The 27,081-nt window shown below is 43.2% G+C and overlaps 2 protein-coding genes across 2 annotated transcripts in view; one reads left to right on the top strand and one right to left on the bottom strand.

The window, feature by feature from the left end:
* Nucleotides 1-27,081, top strand: part of Rcor1 (REST corepressor 1) — a 71,384-nt gene that overhangs the window by 18,730 nt on the left and 25,573 nt on the right. Inside the window, exons 3-4 of the mRNA XM_045154306.1 lie at nucleotides 959-1,042; nucleotides 23,700-23,752. Coding sequence (XP_045010241.1) covers nucleotides 959-1,042; nucleotides 23,700-23,752 — 137 coding nt within the window. The remainder of the gene's footprint in view (nucleotides 1-958; nucleotides 1,043-23,699; nucleotides 23,753-27,081) is intronic.
* LOC101599883 (60S ribosomal protein L31-like) lies at nucleotides 8,149-8,579 on the bottom strand. Its single transcript, XM_045154307.1, has one exon. It carries the CDS (start codon nucleotides 8,556-8,558, stop codon nucleotides 8,184-8,186), a length of 375 nt encoding a protein of 124 aa, XP_045010242.1. The 5' UTR covers nucleotides 8,559-8,579; the 3' UTR covers nucleotides 8,149-8,183.

The following is a 27,081-nucleotide window of genomic DNA, read 5'->3' as shown; positions in this document are numbered from 1 at the left end:
TTTAGTTTTTGAGGTAAGATCTTGCTTCAGCCCAGGCTGACTTGGAATTCATTATGTAGTTTCAGGCTGGTCTCACTCACAGTGATCCTCCTACCTTTGTCTCCCAAGTACTGGGATTAAAGGTGTGAACCACCATACCTGGCTTTGATTATTTATTTGAGAGAGAGAGAGAAGGTGGGCATGCAAAGGACTCCCTCCACTGCAAATAAACCCCAGATATATGTGCCACTTTGTGCATCTGGCTTTAAATGGGCATGAGGACTCAAACCTGCAAGTTCCTTTAATGACAGAGCCACCTTCCCAGACCTAAGCTGTTATCCCTGGGATCCTCTGCTAGCAGAATGATTGGGTTAACAGTCAAATCACCAGAAAGTCAGTGTGTGTTTTGCTTAGTTTGTTCAATGATAGATCATTGCCATGTAGTCCATGCTGGCCTTGAATTTGATCCTCCCATGTAAGCCTGCTAAGTTTATAGAATGGAGGTGTATGACACCGTGCCCAGCTGGGACCTTATATTTGTAAATCACTTGCTCTATGGATATGTTATATGTGGACAGAACAATGAGTAAGCTCAGGGCTTTTCGCTCTTTCTCTTTGAGGACAGCCCTGCTGAACCTTCTGATAGCCACCTGAACTCCTCAGTCACCTCACCCAGCAACAGCAATAACAATTATACCTGCTGCACATACATGTGTACTAGTCAGTTAATTGGGGGGGGGGAAGCAAAGGATCTAAAAATAAGAGGGCTTCAGTAGTTGTCACCCTACCCCAAGCTTGCCATGATGCAAACTGTGAGCTCCACGACAGTAGCTTTGGGTAGAGGGTGGGTTCTCTTGTCATGTTCTGAGGCTTAGCTGACCAGGTCAGGTGGTGGTGGTGGTGTTTGTGCTACTTTAAAAAGTTTGTGCTACCTGAAGTTGCTAAACTATAATAATTTTTGTCTTTGCTTTCTTCTAAGCCAAACTGGCAAGGCGCAGTCAAGAACGAGACAATCTTGGTATGTTGGTGTGGTCACCTAATCAGAATCTGTCAGAGGCAAAACGTAAGTTTTAAAGCACCTTCATTTTTTACCTTTCTTAGAAAATGTAAGATCGTCAAGGGATCTTTGTAGCTTAACTCTCTCTCCACATTTCTGTCCCATTACGTTTTTATATTATTCGAAGCATTTGAAAGTAGGTTTTTTTTTTCCCTATTATGGCCAGTTTAGATATCCAACCTTTAGTTTCCTAGTCTTCTACATTTTCCAGAATGCTTTGTAAGTTAATAATGAATATAACTAGGAAACTAGCTCAAAGTGGAAAGGAATTTATAATTTATAATATATTGTATAATTCAGGTGGGAATTTGTAGCTGACCTCAAATTTGAGATTCTTCTGCTTCATCAGTGCTAGGAACATATATACATACATTTTACAAAGGGCAAATATATACTATTAAAAATAGGCCCTGCCTGGGTGTAATGGAGCACGTCTCTAATCCTAGCACTTGGTAGGGAGCAATGGGAAGATTGCTGTGAGTTTAAGGCCAGCCTGGAATTACAGAGTGAGTTACAGGTCAGTCTGGGCTAGAGTGAGACCCTACCTCAAAAAAGGAGAAAAAAAATAGACACTTATTATGTAATACTTGAGTCTAATTGGAAGTATAAATTTTGATTGACTCTTTGATGGTGTTTGGATAGTACTTGAAATTGAACCTAGGGTTTCCACATGGTAGGTAAACACTTTATCACTGAGCTACATCTCTAGCCTCATGTTAGAAATTTTGTTAGGCGTATATTCCGAGCTGTCTTTGAGGGGAGTAAGGGGGTGCTCAAAGTTAATGATACTAACTATATTTTCCATCTATCCATGATCTTGTAAAATAATTTTACATCTGCTGTGTTGCTGTAAAAATAAAGTATGTTTAATCACAACTTAAGAAATGAGAGAAATCCTCTTTTTGCAAATTTTTCATTTGGATTCAAGAATGGCATTTATGTATGGGGTTTGTTAACTCTGAAATCACATCAGTTTTTGATGTTATGCACATCTTTCTGGAGAAAAATAACTTGGCTTCTCTTAAGGTATTTTTGGCAAATCTAGGTTAAGAATCATTGTTCTAAAATATGACCAGGCTTAGAAGTGTATTAGCTGAGGCCTGATATGGTGTACACCTATGCTGTTAGTGCTCATTAGGCAGAGGCCATGTTTGAGGCCAGTTGGGCTAAATTAGCAAGAGCCTGTTTGGGGGGAGGTAGATTGGGGGGGGGGCAGATAGTTAATGCTTCTAAGGAATCGTTAAATTGATAAAAATTGAGGCTGCGAGGCTTTTGAAGATTTCCCAGATTGTGTTTTGCAGTATTAAAATAGGTATTAACAGGTTTGCAGTGCCAAGTAAGTGTGAGAAATGATGCATATTCTGTTACCTCCTGTTGAATATTCAGCATCCCTGTTAGCATGTTTGAGATGTTAAGGGCTTATACATAAAGAAGCATGTTTAATTTTGGCCCAGGGGAAATTTTTTTAAAATTTCTATTTTTTGGAGAATAGGGAATTTAGCTACTCTTAGTGTTAAAATTAGCAATAGTAAAATAATACTCTTCTCAGTCTACTTCTTTTAGGACTGACTGTCTTAATTTTACCACCATCAATCGGGCTGTTGTGAGTTTGTAACCAAAGAGCAGAGGAAGAGCACTGACATTTATTTCTGTTTTTGGGCTTGCTTACTTGGGAAGAACTTTCTGAGTATTTCCTGGTTTGTTTTTCCCCTTCTCTTTGAGCACTTGCAGTGACTTACAAAAGCGTGCTTCTGTTTTTGAACATGATGTTCTTTCTTATACAGAAAAAAGAAAAACTGCAAATTTACCTCCTTGTCATCTGTAAAGCTGTTTCCTGAGCTGTGCTAAGTTGGCTTCCCAGGAGTCTCTTAGATGCTCAGTCTTCCTGCCTTCCTTACTGTCCTAGTTCCTCTGAGTGTTTCTCATATCACGTCATCTCTTTCCCTCCAGGATACGTTTCAGTCATAATGTCTACCTCCAGTTATGGCACCCAGACAGAATGGGGAAGAGCTTGCTGGGCTTTTACATTGAGTACATCCTCCTCTAGGTCTCTAACCCAAAAAGATGTTTTTGCCCATATTTCACAGATGGCCTTCCACAGGGCAGAGAGAAAGAGATGTGGAAGAGCCCAGAGTCACTGAAGCTTCTCCTACCCTTTATGTTAAACCCACTGCTCAGTCTGAGCTCATAGTCCTGGTCTCTCTCCAATGTCAACATTGTCCTTCCAAGTCCAGATTTTATTACTCCCCCTTTTAACTAGTACCTTTTGCATATTTGTGTTTAATACTTACTTGAATCTTTGGAATCTGGATAATCTTTATCCAGATCTTTTTATCTTAGACTTAGAGAAAGGTCCCCCCCCCCATCCCGTGTACCGAAGATCTTGTTGCATACATAGCCCAGGCTGGCCTCAGCCTTGACTGACATCTTCCTGCACAGCCTTCTGGGTATTTGCATTATGGGTGTGTACTATCACACCCACATTTTTTGTTTTACTTAAGAAAGTATTTCAGAGAAAGGCAGAGAGAGAATATGGGTGTGCCAGGGCCTCTAGCTGCTGCAAATGAACTTCAGATGCATGTGCTACCTTGTACATTTGGCTTTATGTGGGTACTGGGGAACTGAACTCTGGTCCTTAGGCTTTGTAGGTAGTTGCCTTAACCACTGAGCTGTCTCTCCAGCCTCTCACCTGCTTTTCTATTTTTTTTTTTGGAGGCAGTATCTCACTCTAGGATGACCTAGAATTCACTTTGTAGACCTAGGCTGACCTCAAACTTACAGCCATCATCCTACCTCTGCCTCCTGAGTGCTGGGACTTTTAAAGGTGTGCTCCACCAACCATGCTTGGCTTCCCAGCTAAGGTTTCTTTGTTTTTTCAAGGTAGGGTCTCACTCTAGCTCAGGCTGGCCTGGAATTCACTATGTAGTCTCATGGTGACCTGAGACTCATGTTGATCCTCCTACCTCTGCATCCTAAGTGCTGGGATAAAGGCGTGCAACACCATGGCTGGCCTTGGCCTCAGTTTTTCTGACAAGCCCTTTGTGTGTGTGTGTGTGTGTGTGTAGCAGATTATTTTTATTATTTTATTATTTAATTTTTTCTCAATTTTTGAAAACATTTTCCATGATTATAAATAATATCCCATGGTAATACCCTCCCCCCCCTTTACCCTTTTGAAATTCCATTCTCCATTATATCCCCTCCCCATCTCAATCAGTCTCTTTCATTCTGATGTTATGGTCTTTTCCTCCTTTTTTTTATGATAGTCTTGTGTAGGTAGTGTCAGGCACTATGAGGTCATGAATATCGAGGCCATTTTTTGTCTGAAGGGAGCACATTGTAAGGAGTCCTACCCTTCCTTTGGCTCTTACATTTCTTCTGCCACCTTTTCCACATTAGACCCTGAACCTTGGAAGGTGTGATCGAGATGTTACTCTAGTCACTTCTTTCCAGCACCATTATACCTTCTGAGTCGTCTGACAAGCCCTTTTAGACCATCTCCAATATCCTCCCAGACTTAAAAAGGATGTAACCCATTCCAGGAAAGTGTGGGGCAAGAAGGGGTACACAGCCCCTTGACTGTAGGTCTGGGCTCCCCCTCCAACCCCAAGCTTGTGGTATCAGAGGTTCTCCTGGTCCTCTGGGAGGTCCCAGGTCTTCATATTAATGTCACCAGCAGAGAGAGAGAGAGACACTCAGAGACAGAGAATGGGATTACCAGGGCCTGTAGTAGCTGCAGATGAATTCCAGACTCAGGCGCCACTTTATGCATGTTGCTTTATGTGGGTTTCTGGAACTGGAGAATTGAACCTGGGTAGTTAGGCTTGGCAAGCAAGTGCCTTAATACCATCTCTCCAGCCTTGATCTGAGTGGTGTCCCTCCCCCCCCCCCCCCCGCCCCCCAGGTAGGGTCTCACTCAGGCTGACCTGAAATTTCACTGTGTAGTCTCAGGATAGCCTCAGGCTCATGGTGATCCTCCTACCTCTGCCTCCTGAGTGCTGGGATTAAAGGCGTGCACCACTAAGCCCGGCTCTGGCTAAATTTTAAGAACAGTGATTACCTAATGTGATTTTGCATTTGTACTGTAAATCCTTCTCAGTATTATTAGTTGAACTTGAAAAACCAGTCTAGAGAGGTAGAAAGATGGTTAAAGGTGCTTGTGTGCAAAGCCTGGCTGACCCAGGTTCAACTCCTCAGTATTCATGTAAAGCCAAATGCAGAGTGGAAATACGTATCTTTAGTTCATTTGCAGCAATAAGAGGCCCATGCACATGCTCATAAATGCATACATTTAAAAAGTAAATAAATAAGCCGGGCGTGGTGGCGCACACCTTTAATCCCAGCATTTGGGAAGCAGAGGTAGGAGGATCACTGTTAGTTCGAGCCCACCCTGAGACTACATAGTGAATTCCAGGTCAGCCTGGGCTAGAGGGAGACCCTACCTCAAAAACCAAAAAAAAAAAAAAAAAAAAAAAAAAAGTAAATAAATAAATTTTAAGCCAGAAGTACAACAAAAGCTAGACGTCTTGGGGAGATTCTATAGGTCCAGCATGCTGGCAAGGAGATGGCAGGCAATAAGAGACAGAATATTCTGGAAGCTCAAGGTGAACCCAGCAAAAGAATAGCAGAATGAAAATCCAGAGTGAGGAAGCCTGCCTCAAATGAGGTGTGATGGCAAGACCAACCTGACCTTCACATGCATGCTGTGTGATACGTGTGCACCTGCACCATCCACCTAGTTGTAATGCACATACATACACTTAAAAATTTTATACTTTAAAAAAAAAATACTTTTTTTGTTGTTTTTTAAATTTGGAGACAGGGCCTCACACTGTCTGTAGCCTAGACTGGCTCACTATGTATTTCTATTTATTTATTTATTTATTTATTTTTTGAGGTAGGGTCTCATTCCATACCAGGCTGGCCTCAAACTCACAGAGTTCCTCCTACCTCTGCCTCCTCTGTGCTGGAATTAAAGGTGTGTGCCACCATGCCTGTAACTATGTAGTTTTATGAATATTCTAAAATATTTTAAAAATATTTATTTATTAGAGAGAGAGAGAGAGAGGATGGATATGGGTGGTCTTCAGCTGCTGAAAACAAACTTTAGACTTGTACCATCTTGTGCATTTGGCTTATGTGTTCTGGGGAATTGAACTTGGGTCTTTTGACTTTGCAGGCAGCAAGTACCTTGACTGCTGAGCCATCTCTAGCCCATCAGTCTATCATATGAATAAATCACTATATTCAACCATTCCTGTATCAAAAGTGTAAGATGGGGTGCTTGTCTGAAAAGCCTAAACCAGACACACAGGGATGCACCAATGTATATGTGCACAAGGGGTCACATGCATCTGGAGTTCCATGACAGTGGCTGAGGCACTGGAGTGACAATTCCCTCTAGCATTAAAGAAGGCAGGGGACTGGGCATGGTAGCACATGCCTTTAATCCCCAGCCCTTGGGAGGCAGGAGTAGGGGGATTGCTGTGAGTTTGAGGTCAGCCTGAGACCCTAACTCGGAAAACCAAAGCAAAAACAAAAAAGGCCTGTCCGTTTGCTGCCCCCCTCCCCCCAAAAAAGTAAGATTGTTTCACACTAATGCTGTTGTTCTTAAAGGCTGCAGTGAAAAACTGAGTCATTTTGTCAGTTTTGTTTTGTTTTTTCATGGTAGGGTCTCACTGTAGCCCAGGCTGACCTGGAATTCACTATGTAGTCTCAGGGTGGCCTCGGTCTCCCAAGTGCTGGGATTAAAGGAGTGCACCAGCACACTGGGCAATTCTTTTTTTTTTTTTTTTGAGGTAGGGTCTGACATGGTGGCTCCTACTCTAAATCCTAGCACTGAAGGGGGAGTAGGAGCAAAAGGAATTCAAGGTCATCCTCAACTATATAGAAACTTTAAGGCATCCCTAAGGTATACCCAAATGAATGAATGAATGAAAGATGGCTTAGGGGGTTAAGGTGCTTGCCTGCAAAGCCTAACAACCCAGGTTTGATCCCCCAGTACCAGTACTCCAGTTTGAGGCCACCCTGGGAATATATAGTGAATTTTAAATATTTTATTTTTATTTATTTATTTACTTGAGATAAGGGAAGAGGAAAAGAGAGAGGGAGAATATGGGCACACCAGGGCTTCTAGCCTCTTACCTCCAGATGCATGCGCCACCTTGTGCATCTGGCTTATGTGGGTCCTGGGGAATCGAACTGAGGAACTTTGGCTTTGCAGGCAAACACCTTAACTGCTAAGCCATCTCTCCAGCCCTACACAGTGAATTTTAGGTCAGCCCAGTGTAGAGCAAGACCCTATCCGGAAAAAACAAACATTAAAAACTCAAAGTCATGTTTGTTTGTTTATTTGCTGTTTTTTTGTTGTTGTTGAAAAGTGTCTCACTTTTAGTCCCCCCCTCCCCATGCTGAGGACCAAAGGAAGGGTTTTGTGCTTGCTAGGCAAACACTAAGCTAAGCCCTCCCTCCCTCCCCCAGGCTGACCTAGCATTTACTCTGTGGTTTCAGGCTGGCCTTGAACTCACAAATTCTCCTACTAATGCCTTCTGAGTATATTTTATTTTAAAACAAAACTTTTATTAATGGATGATTGAGTCTTAGCGATACTTTAAAAATATCTGGGTAAGTTGTATTGAGAGGCTGGAGATGTAGCTCAGTTGGCAGAATGCTTGATTAGTGTGCATGTAGCGGGTTATTGATGCACAGCACTGCATAAACTAGGTGTGGTAGTATATGCCTGTAATCCTAGAACTCTTTGACTGTTGGCAATCCTCCTACCTCTGCCTCCCGAGTGCTGGGATTAAAGGTGTGTGCCATTACACCCAGCAACAGGACTATTTTTTTAAAGGACAGATCTCTAGAAATCAAAATTCTAGATTAAAAAGCAAATACAGCCAGGCATGGTGCCTTTAATCAGCACTGAGGATGCAGAAGTAGGAGGATCTCTGTGAGTTCAAAACCACCCTGAGACTATTCCAGGTCATCCTGGGCTCAACCAAGACCCTACCTCAAACAAACAACAAAAAGAAGTGAATACATCATTCTTCTTTTGCTTAAGAAAAAATAGATGTTGGGTTGGAGAAATGACACTGTGATTAAAGATATGTATTTTAACTTTTATAACTTTATTTTTACACTCAAGAAGTTAGTTCTCATCCACATTGACAGTCTGTAGATTTTTGAATGTAGTAACAGGGACATAGGTCACCAAAGTATAAAGGTTATTTAGTGAATCTTCATCCTCATTTCTTTTCCTGGACAACCGTACACGGATACTATATGGGACATTCCTTATTCCCTTGGCCCAGACAGCTTTGTTGAGCCTGGTATCAATGCGCACATCTGGAGTCCCCATCTCCTTCATGGCAAACTTCCGGATCTCTTTGAGGGCCCGAGGAGCCCGCTTCTTGAAGCCCACCCCATGGATGCGCTTGTGAATGTTGATGGCGTACTCTCGGGTCACCACCTTGTTGATGGCAGAACGGCCCTTCTTCTTCTCGCCACCCTTGGCGGGAGCCATTCTGCCGGGCCCAGCTTGGAAAGGAAGCTAAAGATATTTTCTTGCAAGACCTACCAGCCTGGGTTCCGTTCCCCAGTACCCATGTAAAGCCAGATGCACAAATTAGAACGAGTCTGGAGTTTGTTTTCAGTGGCTCTGTCATGCCTATACTGTCTTTTTCATAAATAAATATTTCTTTTTAATTTTTTGAGGTAGGGTCTCACTCTATTCCAGGCTGACCAGGAATCGTGTGGTCTCAGGGTGTTCTTGAACTCATGATGATCCTCCTACCTCTGCCTCCTGAGTACTGGGATTAAAGGTGTGCACCACCACACCTGGCTAAATAGATGTTTTTTTGTTGTTGTTGTTTTTGTTTTGTGAAGTAGGGTCTCACTCTAGCTCAGGCTGGACTGGAGTTCACTATGTAGTCTCAGGGCGGCCTTGAATTCATGGCAGTCCTCCTACCATTGCATCCCAAGTGCTGGGATTAAAGGCGTGCGCCACCATGCCAGGCCTAATAGATGTTATTTTTAAGGGCAAGTTTTAAGTTCATAGACAGTTTAAGTAAACAACAAGCACAGAGAATAGAATATCCATATACCTTATACCATAGTCTACCCTGTTGTGGACATCTTGAACCTGAAGTCCCTCAGAAGAATTTGTTACAGTTGATGCATCTAAATCATTGTACTATAACCACCCACAGTTCATGACAGTAGAGCTCCACTGTTGTGCTGTGTGCTGTATGGACTTTGACACATGTATAGTGACATGTTTCACCACTGTAGTTGTCATACAGAATAGTTATCCCGCCCTCAGAATCCTTCATTCTCCTCAGACCCATGACAGCCACTAACCTTAGACTGTCTTCTCTTCCAGAACATTGTGGAGTTGGAATCATAGCATAAGGCCTTTTTAGATTGGTTTCTCTTAATTAGTTCTATGCTTCTTTTTAAAAAATTTGTTTTATTTATTTGAGAGAGAGGGAGGGAGAATATGGGTGCGTCAGGGCCTTCAGCTGCTGCAAACAAACTCCAGACACATGTGTGCCCCTTTTTGCACATCTGGCTTACATGGGTTCTGGGGAATTGAACCAGGGTCCTTTGCCTTTTGCAGGCAAGTGCCCTAACTGCTAAGCCATCTCTCCAGCCCAGTTCTGTGGTTCTAATGTTTCATTGTGCCTTTTTGAGGCTTGTGGCTCCTGTGTGTGTGTGTGTGTGTGTGTGTGTGTGCGCGCGCGCGCCAATTAACACTATTATCTGGATATGCCAGTTTATCCATTCACTCACTAAGGACATTTTGTTGGTGTGAACAGAACTGTTCAAAACCTGTAGGTTTTCAACAACTTACAGAAATTTCAGTGAGTATGACTGCTGGACTATGTGGCAAGAGGATGTCAAGTTTCCTCCACCTGTGTAAAACATACATGTACTTTGGTATACTCTTGATTTTGTTTCATTATTTTGTGTTTTGTTTTCAATCATTCAGTGACATTTTCATTATTTTCCATCTTCCTGCCTTACTTTAGGTAAATCTTAGACTTGTAGTAGGGAGTATCTCAATAGGGATTATGTTGAATTTGAGTTTATTTTGTGAGATTGATTTTCATTCATAGTGTCTCCCCCTCCACTGTCCCCCTTTAGCCAGGCTGACCTGGAACTGACGCTATAGATTAGGCTACCCTTAGACTCACTGTGATCCTCTGCCTCCTCCTCCAGAGGGCTGGTACTAAAGGCTTGTTCTATCATGCCCAGCTATCAATTCGTGGTTTATTAATTCAGTAATTTTATGTGCTCAACAGTGTGCCAGGAGTGAAGGTTTGGAAATTTGCATTTTAACATAAGAAGGACTATGCAAGTAAACAAATAGGTATTTTATGTGCTTGTGGGGGAGTGTGTGTGTGTGTGTGTGTGTGTGTGTGTGTAAGCACGTGTCATATACTCAAGTAGAGTCCAGAATATGATGTTATGCAGTTCCTCTGTTGCTCTTCTGCCTTGTTTCCTTGAGACAGGGTCTCTAACCAAACCTGGAACTTTTTCAGTAAGACTGGCTGGCCCTAGCGATCTCCTGCCTCAGCTCTGGTTACGGGTGTTCCAGCATGTGCAGCCACACCTGCACTGATGCATGGGTGCTGGGGGTAGAATTCAGGCCCTGTTCCTTGTGTAGCAAGTGCTGTCACTGATGAGCCATCTTCCTCAACCCCTGGGGTGTGTATTTTTTTTCCTAGTTCTTTCTAAAAGCAATTATGAGATGTAGAGGAGGTTTCTTCAGATGTTTGTTGTCTCATAGCTATGTAGCATCCAGATTTCATGGACTGATCTCAGCTATCCTGACTGCATTTACTGTATGCTTCTGCTTTCATATGCTACTTGGGTTCATCAACTATATTTAAATACTTTAACCTTCACTAATATTACACAAGTTGCTTTGGGCTGTGTCTAAATAAAAAACATTTAATGGCAGATGCAGCCTGTGAGTCATGCCTAGACAATGTGTTCTGTAGAGAGACAGTTCATGTTGAGGAAATTAAATAACAGTTGAAATAGTATACCATCAAAGGATGTCTACCTGGTGCCCTACATTGTGTTCAGGAAAGTGAGAAGTGAAGAAACTGACGAGGTAGGTTGACTTCCTGAAGGATGAGGGATCCGTTGAAGGATTTGTAACTACAGGTCTTTGTTTACATTGGGAAGCTCCTGGTGCCTTGTGGTTTTGAGAAGAATAGGGACTAGGGGCTAAGTCCTCCAGTTGCAAATAAGAAAAATTAAAGAAGAAATTTATATATTAGGGAACTGATGGTGTTAATCACTGGTAGAGCGTTATTTAGCACATGCAAGCCCTGGATTCAATCTCTAGTACTGAGAAAAAAAAGATCATTTGAAAATATTTTATTTAAGTATTTATTTGACAGACAGAAAGAGGGGAGAGAGAGAATGGGCGCACCAGAGCTCCAGCCAGTGTAAATGAACTCCAGACATGTGTGTTCCCTTGTGCCTCTGTCTTACGTGGGTCCTAGGGAATTAAACATGGGTTCTTTGGCTTTGCAGACAAATGCCTTAACTGCTAAGCCATCCCTTCAGCCCTGAAAAAAAGATTATTTTATGTAGTAGTAACAAAAAGTATGTATGTATGTATGTATTTGTTCATTTATTCATTTGTATATATGTGTGCATGCATGCACATGTCAGGTCTCTTGTCACTGCAAACACCAGACACATGCGCGTCACTTTTTGTCTATGTTTTTTTTTTTTTTTTTTTTTTTTTACATGAGTGTTAGGGAATCAAACCCAGGCCAATAGGCTTTCTAAGCATGCAAGTACCTTTAACCACTGAGTCATTTCCCCAGTTGTGTTGTTTTTTTGTTTTTTTTTTTTTTGTTTTTCAAGGTAGGGTTTCGCTTTATCTCAGGGTGGCCTCAAACTCAGTGATCCACCTACCTCTGCCTCCCAAGTGTGGAGATTAAAGGTTGAGTCACCAGCTTTTTTTGTTTGTTTTTGACACAGGGTACTGACCTGGAACTCAAAGCAATCCTCCCACTCTCAGCCTCCCAAATGCTGGGATTATAGGTGTGAGCCCCCACACCTAGCTTGTTTCTGCAACTCTTTTTTTTTTCCTCAATGTTTCTGCAACTCTTATATTATCTTATTTTTTTTAATTAGTAAAATAATTATTTGTATTTAATTATTTACTTGAGGGAGAGAGGGAGGGAAGGAAGGAGGGAGGGAGAGAGGGAAAGAAGGAAGGAAAGAGAGAGAGAATGAGAATGAATGGGCACACAGAACCTTTATTACTTTGAAATTTTGTGCTTTGCTGGGCATGGTAGCATATACCTTTAATCCCAGCATGAGGGAGGCACAGGTAGGAGGATTGCTGTGAGTTTGAGGCAAGCCTGGGCTAGAGTGAGATCCTACCTCAAAAAACAACAAAAAAAAAATAAACAGAAGTAAAGCTTTGCACTTTATTTGTCTTTATTTTTTTCTTTTTGATGTGTGTATATGGATGTGCACATGCCATAGCACACACACATTAAGGTCGGAGGACACTGGAGTGCTGGCTTTTTTTCATTCCACCATGCTTGAGCAAGGTCTTTCTTTGCTTCTCAGGAGGACAGACTAGCCGGCCTGAGAGTTTTTAGGGTACTCCTGACTTTGCCTTCCCCATAGCCACAGGTTGACTTTACATAAGTGCTGGGTCCACACCTGCCTTTTTATGTGGGTCCTCATGTTTGCAGGGCAACACTGTACCATCACCCTAGCTCTGGTCTGGTTTGAGTTGGGTTTTCACTGTGCCCAGACTGCTCTCAACCTCTTGGGCTGTGACTGACTTGAGATGTTCTTTATCATGTAAGCAGCGAAGGTTATAAGCATGTAATACCTTGCTCCTGTTCATTATTAGAACTAGTCTATAAAATCACATTGTCGCTCCTCCTCTCTCCCCCATATGTAGGATTTCTTTGTAGCCCAGGCTGACCTGGAACTCACTCATACGTAACAATGTTTGAGTTGGCAGATTTCATAATACAGCAGTGGTCCCATTAGATCATATTGCCTAGTGACCTCATATCTTCTTTGTTTATGCAGATATGCTCCATGACATTCACATAACACAATTGCCCAGGAACATACCCCTATGCTTGCATAATCTTGCCTGTACATACATGCACTAATAGGGTGAGGAGGGTTCTCAGATGATTCTGATGGATCATGGTTGAGAAACTGAGGTGGAGAATGGCTTTCAGGGAGCTGAAGGACTGGATTTGGATTCTCTTGCTGAAACAGATCTGCAGTTGTAAATTATACCACAACCTCTAGTTTAATCTCACAAGTGATGGTGACAGAATTAATTCCATAGCTCTTTACTTGTGGTTATTTGAGCTCCCTAAACCTGAATGGATGGAGCAGAGTGTCTCATTCTCTTGTTCTGTAGTAAGTAGGCTCTTAAGAAATGACTCATGGTCCAGGGCTCTTCTCATAGCCTGCTGTGAGGGGTGCATGACTCAGTGGTTCCCCCCTCCCTCTTCCCTGTTAACACTCAGGAGTGTAGATCACAGTTCCTTCCTCAACTCGCACCACACATACATGTGTAAGTACGTATGGAAGCATTTGCCTACTTAGGCAGACCAAGCCAGGTGACTTGACATGGAAGGAACACTGTGCTCACTGTGTTCTCTGTATTTCATTTGGAATTTTTTTTTTTCCCCCCCTAGGTAGGGTATTGCTCAGGCTGACCTAGAATTCACTCATGGTGATCCTTCTAGTTTTGCCTCCCAAGTGCTGGGGTTAAAGGCGTGAACCTCAATGCCTCACTTGGGAATTTTTTTTTAATTTAAAAAAAAATTTTTTTATTAATAACGTCCATGATTGTAAAAAATATCCCATGGTAATACATCCTTCCCCCCACTTTCCCCTTTTTAAACTCCACTCTCCATCATTCCCCCTCCCTATCTCAATTATCACTTGGGAATTCTTAAGGTGAAAGCTTTATATCATTTGGTTTAATCACAACAAAACTGCACAGATAGGGGGGATTTTCTGTGTCTTTTTGGACTGATGTACAGACATGAGCAAGTTAGTATGCAAAGTAATGGTTTTTATTATGCCAGTTTCATTCATGTGTCGTATTTTGTTGTAATTTGTCCCCCTCCTTAATTGCTCCTTGAAAGAAGCTTTTAAAATCATGGACTGGAAAGGAAATGGAGTTAAACACAAGAGGGCAGAATTATCCAGTTACTCCCCCATCAGCACTAGGTAGAAGATGCAGAAGTACAGTTTGGGTTGAAATAGAACCTGCTAGAGCATGCATATCTCTTTATTTATTTCTGACATCAGTTTATTGACAGCAGGAAGGGATTTTTCAGAGGTTACTGATTGGCTAGAGAAGGGAAGTTTTGTATAGTTGTCTTTCATTTTATTAAACTATATTAATAACCAGAATATTGATTTTTAAATGTACTTTTTAAATACATGCTTTTAAAATTATTTATTATTTAAGAGGGAGAGGCAGAGAGAGAATGGGTGCACCAGGGCCTCCAGCCACTGCAACAAACTCCAGATACATGCGCCCCTTTGTGCATCTGGCTTAAGTGGGTCCTGGGGAATCGAACATGGGTACTTCGGTTTTGTGGGCAAGCACCTTAACTGCTAAGCCATCTCTCCAGTTCCAAAATGCACTTTTATTTTTATTTTCAAGCAGAGAGAAGGAGGGAGGGTGAAGAAGGGGGAGAGAGAATGGGCATGCCAGGGCCTCCCGCCACTGCAGAAGTCCATATGTATGTGCATCTGGCTTTATGTGGGTACTGGCAAATCGAGTCAAACTCGGGTTGTTAAACTTTGCAGGTAAGCACCTTAACTGCTGAGCCATCTCTCCAGCCATAAAAATAAAATTTACACCTGACTTGGAAGGACTGGCTGACCAGTTTTCCTGTTTTGCGGTCTTTCCAATGGAGTTTTTAGGGTAATTCAAATGTTAACTGTAGTAATGTTCATTTCCACTAGGTGGCATAGTCACTTTACTTAAATGATTGAAGCGTTTTTGTTTTTTTTTTAATTTTATTTGTTAGAGACTAGGAGGGGGAGGGAGAGAGAATGGGAGCACCAGGGCCTGTAGTCAACTGCATACAAACTCCATACACATGTGCCACCATGTACGTCTGGCTTACGTTTGACCTGGAGAATCGAACCTGGGTTCTTAGGCATGAAGGCAAGTGTCTTAACCACTAAGTCATCTGTCCAGCCCTGAAGAGTTACAGAGATAACTTCTTTCTTACTTTGGTACTAGGAGATGCCATGGCACTTCTTACCATATTTTGTTTTGTTTTGTTTTGAGTCAGTGTCTCACTGTAGTTCGCCTTTTACTTTGCAGCCCAGGCTGGCCTCAAACTCATGGTAATCATCCTACCTCAGCCTCCCGAGTACTAGGATTATAGCCATGGGCCACTGTTCCTGGTGTCCTGCATTATGTGTGTGTGTGTGTGTGTGTGTGTGTGTGTGTGTGTGTATTTAAATTTTTTTATTGGGGGGGCAGACAGATGGGCATGCCAGGGCCTCTAGCCACTGTAAACAAACTCCAGATGCATGTACCACCTTGTGCATCTGGCTTACATGTGTCCTGGGGCATCGAACCTGAGTTCTTTGGCTTTGCAGGCAAGTGCCTTAACTGCTAAGCCATCTCTCCAGCCTGTGTGTGAGACAGAGTGTGGGTAGGAATTGAATTCAGGACCTTGTATACATTAGCCACAGAACTCTGCCTCTGTTCAGCTCTGTTACCTGTTAATATAGTCTTTGAAAAAAAGTTGGGGGCTGGAGAAATGGCTTAGCTGTTAAGCACTTGCTTGTGAAGCCTAAGGATCCCGGTTTGAGGCTTGATTCCGCAGGACCCATGTAAGCCTGGTGCACCTATTCTCTCTCTATCTGTCACTCTCAAATAAATAAAAATAAAACAAACAAAAAGTTGGGTGTTGGAGAGATGGTTTAGTGGTTAAGGTGTTTACCTGCAAAGCCAAAAGACCCCTGTTTAATTCCCCATAACCCATGTAAGCCAGATGCACAAGGTGGCACATGGGTCTGGAGTTTCCTTGCAGTGGCTAGAGGTCCTGGCACACACATTCTCTTCTATCTGCCCCTGATTCTCTTTCATAAATAAAGACAATCTAGTTAATGTGGTTCTCAGCCTAGCTCATGGTGTCAGCCTAGTTAGCACTCTTAGTAGAATATACAGGTCACACGGTGTTTTGTGCCTGCAGTGTCTGGGGAGGGAAGGGTGAATTAAGGTGACAGTGGCAGTTTTCATCTGCATTCTTGATCTTTTGCAATTGAATTTGAGATGCTTAGCACTTGTACTAGGAACATCTGTCTGGGTCATTGGATTAAACTGTTTAAGCTGTCTCTCCAGCCCTGTATTTTCTTAACTCAGTTCAAACAAGAACAGAGTATGGTGGTCAGCTTGGTTTTACTTTGTCCCCTTGTCCCACAGAGGTAGAAGTCCTATTTCTGCCATTTACCAGCTGTGCAACTCTGGCCAAGTTATTTAATTTCTTTGAGCCTTGGTTCATTTGTGAGTAAGAGTGAAAATAGTTTTATCAAGAGGAATAAGAGCAATGGTGGCACAAAGTAAATTCTCAGATGATAGCCATCTTTTTTCTTCGTGTGGCTTTTGGATACTTAGGAGTCCTCTTCCCTGCCTTCTCTTTCTTCTTTGCTTTCTCCTGTCCCCCCTCCTCTTTTCTATATGAGAGGAAGGGTCTCACTGTGTTGTGTAGTCTGGCACTGGCCTGGAATTGGGCTTTAGTGATCCCTCTTACCTCAGTCTCTTGATTAGCTACAGATACATGCATGTTACTGCTTTCAACAGGAAAACTTCCACCATCGTGATCATCATTTACTGATTACTTGGTGCTACTTAAAGTACATGGTATCCTACATCAGATTTCACTTACTTGTTTCTCTTCTGCTGCATGTGCATTGCTTCATGTTGTTGCAGATCATTTTTGCTTTTAACCAGCTGTGTAACACAACACATGCACATAGTAAGAGTGGTTTCTGAATGTTTTCCGTGCTGGAGTGATGGCTTAGTAGTTACGGCACTTGCTTGCCTATGAGGCCCAAGGACCCATGTTCTTCAGATCCCACGTTAGCCAGACACACAAAGGTGGGGCTAGCACAAGGTTGCACATGCCCACTAGGTGGCACAAGTGCTTGGAGTTTGATTGCAGTTGCTGAGTTCCTGATGCACAAGTTTTCTCTCTCCCTCTGTCTGTCTCTCTCTAAAAATAAACTTAAAAAATATCTTACCAGGTGTGGTGGCACACACCTTTAATCCCTGCACTTGGGAGGCACAGGTAGGAGGATCACCATGGGTTGAAGGGAACCCTGAGATTACAAAGTGAATTCCAGGTCAGCCAGGGCTGGAGTGAAACCCTACCTCAACACCCCCACCCCCCAAAAATTCTTATGTATTTCTCATGAGTGAGATCATGTGCTCTGCCTTTAAATGTTACCAAAAGACAAAACCCATAATTCAATTACACCTATTCTTACCCTATGACAAATTCTTGTTACTTCAAAAAAGCCCTAGATGGACTGGAGAGATGGATTAATAGTTAAGGCGCTTGCCTGTGGAGCCTAAGTACCCATGTTTGACTTCCAGATCCTATGTGAGCCAGATGCACAAAGGTGAGGCAAGCACAAGGTTGCACATACCCACTCTGTCACTTTCTAAAGTGCTTGAAGAAAATCTTTTAAGGCCAGGGATAGTGGCAAGGGCCTGTAGTTATAGTTCCTGGAGGACTGTGGCAGGAGGATTGCTTGAAACCAGTAATCAAGGGGCAGCCTGGAAAACATAGTGAAGCTCCACTTTAAAAAAAAAAAAGAAAAAAAGAAAGCCAGAGGGGCTTGGAAAGAGGGCTTAATGGTTAAGGCACTTGCCTGCAAAGTCTGAGGACCCAGGTTCAGCCCTGTACCCACATAAGCCAGATGCAGGGGGTGGCATATGTGTTTGGAGTTCTTTTGCAGTGGCAAGAGGCCATAGTGTGCAGATAGTTTACCTACCCAACTGGCTGTCTCAGCTGCTCCCTGACCTGCAGGGTGAAGTCAGCCTAGGTGCCAAAACTTGCCCTTTGTTTTCCCCACAGCAGCCCTGTGCTTAGGGGATGCTGGTGGTGCTTGTCCTCCTGTCTTCTTAAGCTACATGGCCTTCAAAGTGCTGGTCCTGTTCTCATAGGGAGCTCCTGACACAGGACTCCCTTTTTCCCCCTTAGTTTAACTTTTTCTGTTGGCAGGGCCTCTTTTACCATTATCATTTACTTTTTTTGGTTTGTTTATTATTTGAGAGCAACCAACAGAGAGAGAAAGAAGCAGATGGAGAGAGAGAGAATAGGTGAGCCAGGGCCTCCAGCCACTGCCAACGAACTCCAGACGCGTGCGCCCCCTTGTGCATATGGCTAACGAGGGTCCCTGACACAGGACTCTACTCCCTTGTTGAGATTAGCTCCAGTTAACTTTTTAGGGGTGGGGCATAATTAAGACCATTACCATCAGAGATAGAAGGTACTGGAGAAGGCCCATGGGTCCCTCATATTTAGGAGAACCTTGTCTTGGGGAACTTGCATTTCTTTCACCTTTCCTTTGTTTGTTTTTGTTGTTTTTGAGAACAGCAAGAACAAATTTTACTGTTTTAGATAGAAAGCTTACTTTTTGCTTAAGACCACAAAACAAGGTTTTGAAAATGGGCCTCTTCATTTTTAGCATTATTCTACCACCTGCTGCCTTCTCCGAAGAGCAAGGTGGATGTTGGGTGTTCACCTCTCATAGTATCATAGTATCAGAGAGAGAGGAGAGGTGAGGATTATGTACATGGCCTTTGAAGAGCAGTGTTTCTACACTTAACTCTGTCTAGAACATTCTGAGGAAGGGAAAGGAGTGGTGGTATGTTGGCTGGTCTTCTCAGTTAGGTGATGGCCTGGTTGTTCTGCTGAGAGAAATCACCGGTGTTAAAAGTAAAACCACAGCAAAATACAGTTTTCATTGGCTTTATCTTTTGTTCTAGAATTGGACATAAAGTGGAATAAATGTTTTCATGGGCTGAGCAGAAACAAAAAGGAGCAGAAAATAGATTGAATTCTAGTAAGGGTGGAAGGAGACAGAACAATAGGTAAATAACTGATCAGTTTACCTCAGATTACTTTTTTTTTTTTTTTTTGGTTTTTCGAGGTAGGGTCTCACTGTAGTCCAGGATGACCTGGAATTCACTATGTAGTCTCAGGGTGGCCTCGAACTCTACCTCTGCCTCCCGAGTGCTGGGATTAAAGGTGTGCTCCACCAGATTACTCAATGTGCTACAGATTACTTCATTTTAAAACTTGTGTGTAGGGCTGGAGAGATGGTTTAGCAGTTAAACGCTTGCCTGTGAAGCCTAAGGGCCCCAGTTCAAGGCTCGATTCCCCATGACCCACGTTAGCCAGATGCACAAGGGGGCACACGGGTCTGGTGTTCGTTTGCAGTGGCTGGAGGCCCTGGCGTGCCCATTCTCTCTCTCTCTCTGCCTCTTTCTCTCTGTCTCAAATAAATAAATAAAAATATTAAAAAAAACTTGTGTAAATATGAAAGGGAACTTTATTGTCATGCTAATTACAACCAAAATCTAGCCCCTACCTCTATCTGATTATGGTACGCTAGAGGCTCAAATAGCCTGCTTTTAGCTGAACGACAAGGAATGGTGTTAGCATGTACAACTCCATCTTAACTTTGAAGCCTTGCTTGTGGGAGTCCAGATCAGGAGATTAGTTCAAATGTGTTTGTGGTCTGTAATTATTACTCAGCAGAGAAGTGGCTAAAGCTAGCAGAGGAATTAGACTAGCACTTTCTGTGGGCCAGGCCCCACTCTACATACATAAGTCTATTTAGAGGCATGGGTAGTGAGTGCCTAGTCTACAGAGTGAGACCTTGTCACAACACTGTCCCACCCCTGCCCAAGAAAAGCCAGGATTGCATATTGTCCTTTGATAAAGCCCACACAGCCTGTGCGGTCTTTACCTTGCCTCACACAACACTCAGAAGTTAACATGATCCTGTCATAGCACCCCAGCATTCACAGCGCATGCTTGTCTAAGCTCTGTTGGGCACTGGAGATGTTGGAAAGAATGAGAAACTATCTAGTAGTGGATATCATCACACGGTATTCTTTTATAGGCGTCAAGGCACTCACGTGCTAACTTACTCCATTACACCCTTCAGAGTAACTGGTAGATGTCCTGAGAGACTTCAGTTAAGCAGCAGTGATAGGGCTCTCTCCTTAAGATTTAAGTAGTGTGGTTTTAAAGGTTATCTTAATACAAATACTTGTATAATATGACAACTCTTAAAATCTACTGTGTTGGTGTGTTTTACTATTCCTGACACCAGCAAATGCTTATTTTAAAATGCAAAAGATGGACTGAAGAGGTTAGCAGTTAAGGTGCTTGCTGGCAAAGTCAAAGGACCCTGGTCCGATTCCCCAGTGCCCACATAAAGCCAGCTGCGTGGGGTGCATGCATCTGGTGTTAGTTTGCAGTGGCTAGAGGACCCCTGCATCACCTTGTGCACCTGGCTTTATTTATGTGGTGGGTACTGGGGAATCAAACCTGGATCCTTTGGCTAAGCCATCTCTCAAGCACCGCACTACTGTTTATTTATTTATGAGACAGAGAATGGGCGCACCAGGGCTTCAGCCACTGCAATCTAACTCCAGATGCACGTGCCACTTTGTGCATCTGGCTTAGGTGAGTCCTGGGGGAATTGAACCCGAGGTACTTTGGCTTTGCAGGTAAATGTCTTAACCACAACCACTGAGCCATCTCTCCAGCCCCTGCAACTTTATTTTTAAAGCTTGTGTTACTTTTCTAATATATGAAGGGCAGCCCTACACAGCAGTAGTCCAAGAAAGCGTCTCAGAAGATGTAGATTATCTGGCAGCTTCTTGCCATTTGTTTTGATTTATGTATGTCCTTGGTATTTCGCACTGCTGCAATGCTACAGTTGCCACCAGGAAGAGTTTTTTTAGATGCAGAAACCAGGCGTTAAGTCCTATGATTTAACTCCTTTTTTTTGTTGTTGTTGTTTAAGGTAGAGTCTTGCTCTAGCCCAGGCTGACCTAGCCTCGAACTCACTGTGATCCTCCTGTGGTAGAGATTTCAATCAAACTAAAATCTCCCCTTTCTGTGCTGAGTAGAAATTTGCAAACACCTCAGATTCTAAGATGCAAAGAATGAAAAACAAAAACTTTTCCTATTCTTCACCCCTCCCCCCAAGGTAGGGTCTCATTCTGGCTCAGGCTGACCTGGAATTAACTACATTAGTCTCAGGGTGGCCTTGAACTCACACTAATCATCCTACCTCTCCCAAGTGCTGGGATTAAAGGCGTGCACCACCACAACCAGCCCTTTTCCTATTCTTATAACCAAGCAGAATTGTGTCACTAATTCCCATCTTGGGTCAGATATTTTATAAGACCAAAATCGTGGGTACAAGCACCCCTAAACAGTACATTTGTACTTCCTTATCATGAGTGATTGCTAGAGAGTATTCTGTTTGTGCCTCATGTAGCCTTAAAAACTTGTAACCCGCCAGGCGTGGTGGCGCACGCCTTTAATCCCAGCACTTGGGAGGCAGAGGTAGGAGGATCGCTATGAGTTCAAGGCCACCCTGAGACTACAGAGTTAATTCCAGGTCAGCCTGGACCAGAGTGAGACCCTACCTCGAAAAACCAAACCAAACCAAACAAAACTTGTAACCCACCAATAGTGTAAAGAATTCAAAATAGGGCTGGAGGGGATGGCTTAGCAATTAAGAGAGTTAACTCTAAATTTATTTACTTTCTTCATTTTTCGAGGTAGGGTGTCTCTCTAGCCCAGGCTGACCTGAAATTCACTATGTAGTCTCAGGGTGGCCTTGAATTTACAGCAGTCCTTTTACCTTTGCCTCCTCAGGGCATGCACCACTATGCCTGGCCTAAAAAATGTTTTAATTTATTTATTTCTAAACAGAAGGAGAGAGAATGAATGAATATGAATGGGTATGTCAGGGACTTTTGCAATCAAACTCCAGATGTACATGTTCCAATTTGTATGCATCTGGTTTTACCTGTGGAATTGAACCTGGGCCTTCAGGCTTTACCAGCAAGCATCTTTAACCTCTGAGCCATCTCTCCAACCCCTAAATTTTGTCAAAAGATAAAACCTATATGCTTGCTGGGCGTTATGAATCCAGGCCAGCCTGGGCTAGAGTGAGACCCTACCTTGAACAAACAAAACTATATGCTTGTTCTGTAACCTCATTCAGGTGAAACTATAAGTGAACTATATACCCCCTCCCTTTCTCTTCTCCCTATTCTCTTGACCTGGATTCCATATTGTTGCCCAGGCTGGTGATTACAAGAGTGCACTACCATGCCTAGTTCATGTTTCTTTTTTTAAATTTTTTTTTGTTTTATTTTATTAATTTGAGAGCAACAGACAGAGAAAGAGACAGATAGAGATAGAGAGAGAGAGAGAGGGAGAATGGGCGCTCCAGGGCCTCCAGCCTCTGCAAATGAACTCCAGACTCGTGTGCCCCCTTGTGCATCTGGCTAATGTTGATCCTGGGGAATGGAGCCTCTAACCAGGGTCCTTAGGCTTCACAGGCAAGTGCTTAACCGCTAAGCCATCTCTCCAGCCCTCGAGTTTCTTTTTACAGTAAATAAGTAAGTTTCAAAGTACCATTTTAATGCTTGTTTTAGAAAATATGAGTAAAAGCAAGGTTTTGGGATTAAAAATACATATTTAATAGCAAGGGGAGAGGGAAGGAGGGAGGGTGGGAGGGAGAATGGGTGCACCAGCACCTCTAAGCACTGCAAACTCTAGATGCATGCACCAATTTGTGCATCTGTGTTTACATAGGAACTGTGGAATCAAATCTGGGCCATCAGACTTTAAAAGCAAGTGCCTTTAACCACTGGGCTCTCTCTCCAGCCCCCAAATGAAAGAATGAATGAATTTGTGAGCAGAGACAGAGGAGATAGAAGATGGGGGTCGAGGGCATGCCAGGGCCTCTAGCTGCTGCAAATGAACTCCAGACATGTGTCATTTTGTGCATCTGGTTTTACGTGGGTACTGGGGAATAGAATCCAGGTTGTTAGGCTTTGCAGGCAAGCGTCTTAACCACTGAGCCATCTCTTCAGTTCCCTGGAATGTTATTTTTTAATATTTTTGTTTCATGTTTATTTAATTATTTGAAAGAGGCAGAGAGAGAGAGAAAGAGAATGGGCGCGCCAGGGCCTCCAGCCGCTGCAAAGGAACTCCAGACGCGTGTGCCCCCTTGTGCATCTGGCTAAGTGGGTCCTCAAACCGGGGTCCTTGGGCTTTACTGGCAAGCGCTTAACCGCTAAGCCATCACGCCAGCCCATGGAATGTTATTTTTAAAAGAACGCTCATATTTTTACCAAGCAGAGATAATTGACTGCTGGTTAATACTTTCAGTATATTCACTCAGACCTTTCTCTGAGGGTTGGATAGGATATATGCTGACCTGCAGTGAGATCTGTAGCTCTGCTTCGCTACTGCCTGTCCTTCATTGCCAGTGTTGAGCATAGCAAGCTTGACCTGAAAGAGATGCGTTCTTAGTCTGCTCACTGGTTTCCTCTCTTTTTTTCCAGTGGATGAGTACATTGCCATTGCCAAAGAGAAGCACGGCTACAACATGGAGCAGGTAACAGCTCATTTTCTTTTGTTACTAAAAGTAGGCTTTGCAAGCTAATGCATTCGGTGATTTTTTTTTTTTTTTTTTGGTGTGTGTTGAGTCCTGATGTTCCTTTTTTGGCAACTAGCAGTATTATAGACTGTTGATTTTGAGGCAGCAGTTACTAAGCATGCCATAAGGGCAGGGGGGGGGGGTCGGCTCCAGAGTGCATGATTTGTTGCTCATTCTTTTTGTTTGTTTTTTTCGAGTTAGTGTCTCAGTTTAGCCCAGGCTGACCTGGAATTCACTATGGAGTCTCAGGGTGACCTTGAACTCATGGAGATCCTTCTACCTCTGCCTCCGGAGTGTTGGGATTAAAGGATTAAAGGCATGTGCCATCATGCCTGTCTTTGCTGCTCATTCTTCTGATTATGTGATATCTAATTATGTGATGTTCTTCTCTGACTTTTGTTGTCACACTTGATCCCACAGTAGGGTGTGCATATGTATGTGTGTGTATACTTTTGGTTTGTGTTTGGAGTTTTTGAGATGGGTCTCCAAGCGAGCCTGGACACCTGTTTTCCTGCCTCAGCTGCCCAAGGTCAGGTGCTAGGATTGCAGGCATGAGCCACCATACGGTTTTATTTTCCTCTTTCTGAGCTCAAAACAAGAAACAAAACCTGTTTATATATGAAAGGTTTCTTGGTAACAGAACAACAAAGTGCTGTCCTTGTATACTACTTGTTCCTGTCACATGCAGAAGTGCGATGGTGGCACTCCCAGCTCTGGTACCTGGCACGCTATTCAAGGTCTCACTTGAGAAGTAGTAGAGATAATGGAATTTCCCTCACAGAACTTGGCAGGTAAAAGAGCTGGTATAGATAAGGCCTCATAGCAGGATGATTCTGGGCCAGCTAAACAGAAAGCAACAAGAATCTTTTCCTACTCAACTAGACTTGGGCTACACTGCACAGGATGCCTGATAGACCTGTTGGGGAGACAATGCATCTTTAAAATTTTTTTCCATATATTTTATTTATTAGAGAAAGATACAGGGAGAGAATGGTTACACCCAGGCCTCTAGCCACTGCAAACAGACTCCAGATGCATGTGCCACCTTGTGCATCTGGATTTATGTGGGGATTTGAACCTGGGTCTTTGGGTTTTGCAGGCAAACACCTTAGCTACTAAGCCATCTCTCTGGCCCAGAGACTGTATCTTTTAAAGACTTGGGACTTAACTATCCACTATCTGCAGTCTGGTGACAAGCAGCTGCACATATATTTCTGGAGTTTGCTTGGAGGAACCAAGTTGGGCATAAAAAGTACCCTGTCCTCCAAAGGTTAGAAATCTGCGAAGAGGCTGGACGTGGTGGCAGGTGCCTGTAATCCCAGCACTCAGGAGGCAGAGGTAGGAGGATCACCTTGAGTTTGAGGCCACCCTGAGACTCCATAGTGAATTCCAGGTCAGCCTGAGCTACAGTGAGACCCTACCTCAAAAAATCAAAAACCCTCTGCGATGACCACTCTGCCTTTGACTCAGCTGCTACTGATTCTGATCACTGAAGGAAGAGCAAGCAAAGAGGCCCACAGCCATTCTTCGTGTACCTTGTTGGAAGCTCCTCTCCCTCCTCTGAAATGACTGTGAAATATAAAGGTTCGGTGTCATTGCCCACTGCCTTCTCTTCATTTTACTACTCTTCTGTAGAGACAGACATCAAAGATTAGAACATTTAGAAGCAACACCTTTAATCCCAGTTCACAGGATGTCAAGGTAGGAGGATCACTGTGAGTTCCAGGCTACCGTGAAACTACATAGTGAATTTCAGGCCAGCCTGGGCTAAAGCGAGAAAAGTAAATAAAAACACCTTGAAAAGAAAAATTTACAAAGTTGCTATCCATGGCTGAGGAAAAGAAAGGCTCAGAAGAGACCTAAGAAGCCAAACCTCAGACTGATGCTTGACGCAAATTGCAACTATTTTTTGTTTGTTTGTTTGGTTTTGGTTTTTCGAGGTAGGGTCTCACTCTAGCCCAGGCTGACCTGGAATTCACTATGGAGTCTCAGGGTGGCCTCGAACTCACAGCCATCTTCTTACCCCTGCTTCCCGAGTGCTGGGATTAAAGGCGTGCGCCACCACGCCCGGCATTGCAACTATTTTTAAGAAATAAAAAATAATAGTAAGAAAATACCAAACCACAGGGAAAGGTACTTAACATTGTTACCACATTAATAAATTCAAGCTGGGTGTGGTGGCACCTGCCTTTAATCCCAGCACTCTGGAGGCAGGGTTAAGAAGATGGCTGTGAGTTTGAGGCCAGCCTGGAACTACAGAGTGAATTCCAGGTAAGCCTGGGTTAGAGTGAGGCCCTACTTGAAAAACAGTTAAGCCAACAGAAAGTTACCCAGAAGAAGACCTGAAGAGGGACTGGAGAGGTTGCTTAGTAGACAAGAGTGCTTGCTGTGTGAGAATGAGGATATAAGTTGGAACCTCAGCAGCCATATACAAAGCTGCACATGGGGGTGCATGCCTGTAAGCACTGAAGGAAATAGCCATTCACCCAATAAACGGGAGTTCCAGATTCAGAGACTGTCTTAGGAGAGTGACTGGAGGACACAGCTGTATCTTCCTTTGGCCTCTGCACATGTGCACATGGACCACACATATATGCACATTACACCCCTCCCCCATCTAACAGCAGATTACCCAGAGAACCCTCCTTCTTTTCTGTTTTTTTTTTTTTACAGTTTTTAATTTATTATTTTTTTTCTCAATTTTTATTAACATTTTCCATCATTATAAAAAATACCCCATGGTAATACCCTCCCTCCCCCACTCCACTTTCCCCTTTGAAATTCCATTCTCCATCATATCCCCTCCCCATCTGTTTTTAACTGATGCTGGAAATCAACCCCAGGGACACCCCTGCCATTCATCTAAACACTACAAAACAGTCATCTTTTTTCTTTTTGGCCTTTTTGAGGTGTAAGGAAAGTGTTAAGAGAAAAGTGAAGGAGAACACTGGACCTGATCTCTACAGACCAACTTTATTGAGAGGAACAGCGAGGGGCAGCAGCCTTCCTGTGGGATGAAGGCTGAAGCACTGAGTGAGGCTGAGGTTCAAACTTATAAGGAGGATCCTAAGGAACAGACTTTATAGAAACAAACTGTACCAGGTTCATTTGATAAGAAAATTGCAGTTATTTGTGTCCTTGTTCAGAATAGGCTTCTTCAGCCAGGAACGTCTAAGGGAGGATACCCAGATGGTCACTGGTCCTTCAAGGCCATCTAGGCTAAGGGAAGTACATCAGTCAGGGGTGCCAGGCTGAACTCCTCTGTGGTTTCTGTTATGGACTTTCTA

The sequence above is a fragment of the Jaculus jaculus genome, chromosome 7 (assembly GCF_020740685.1).
Source record: "Jaculus jaculus isolate mJacJac1 chromosome 7, mJacJac1.mat.Y.cur, whole genome shotgun sequence".
NCBI lineage: Eukaryota > Metazoa > Chordata > Mammalia > Rodentia > Dipodidae > Jaculus > Jaculus jaculus.
This window is presented reverse-complemented; position numbering and strand designations above follow the sequence as displayed.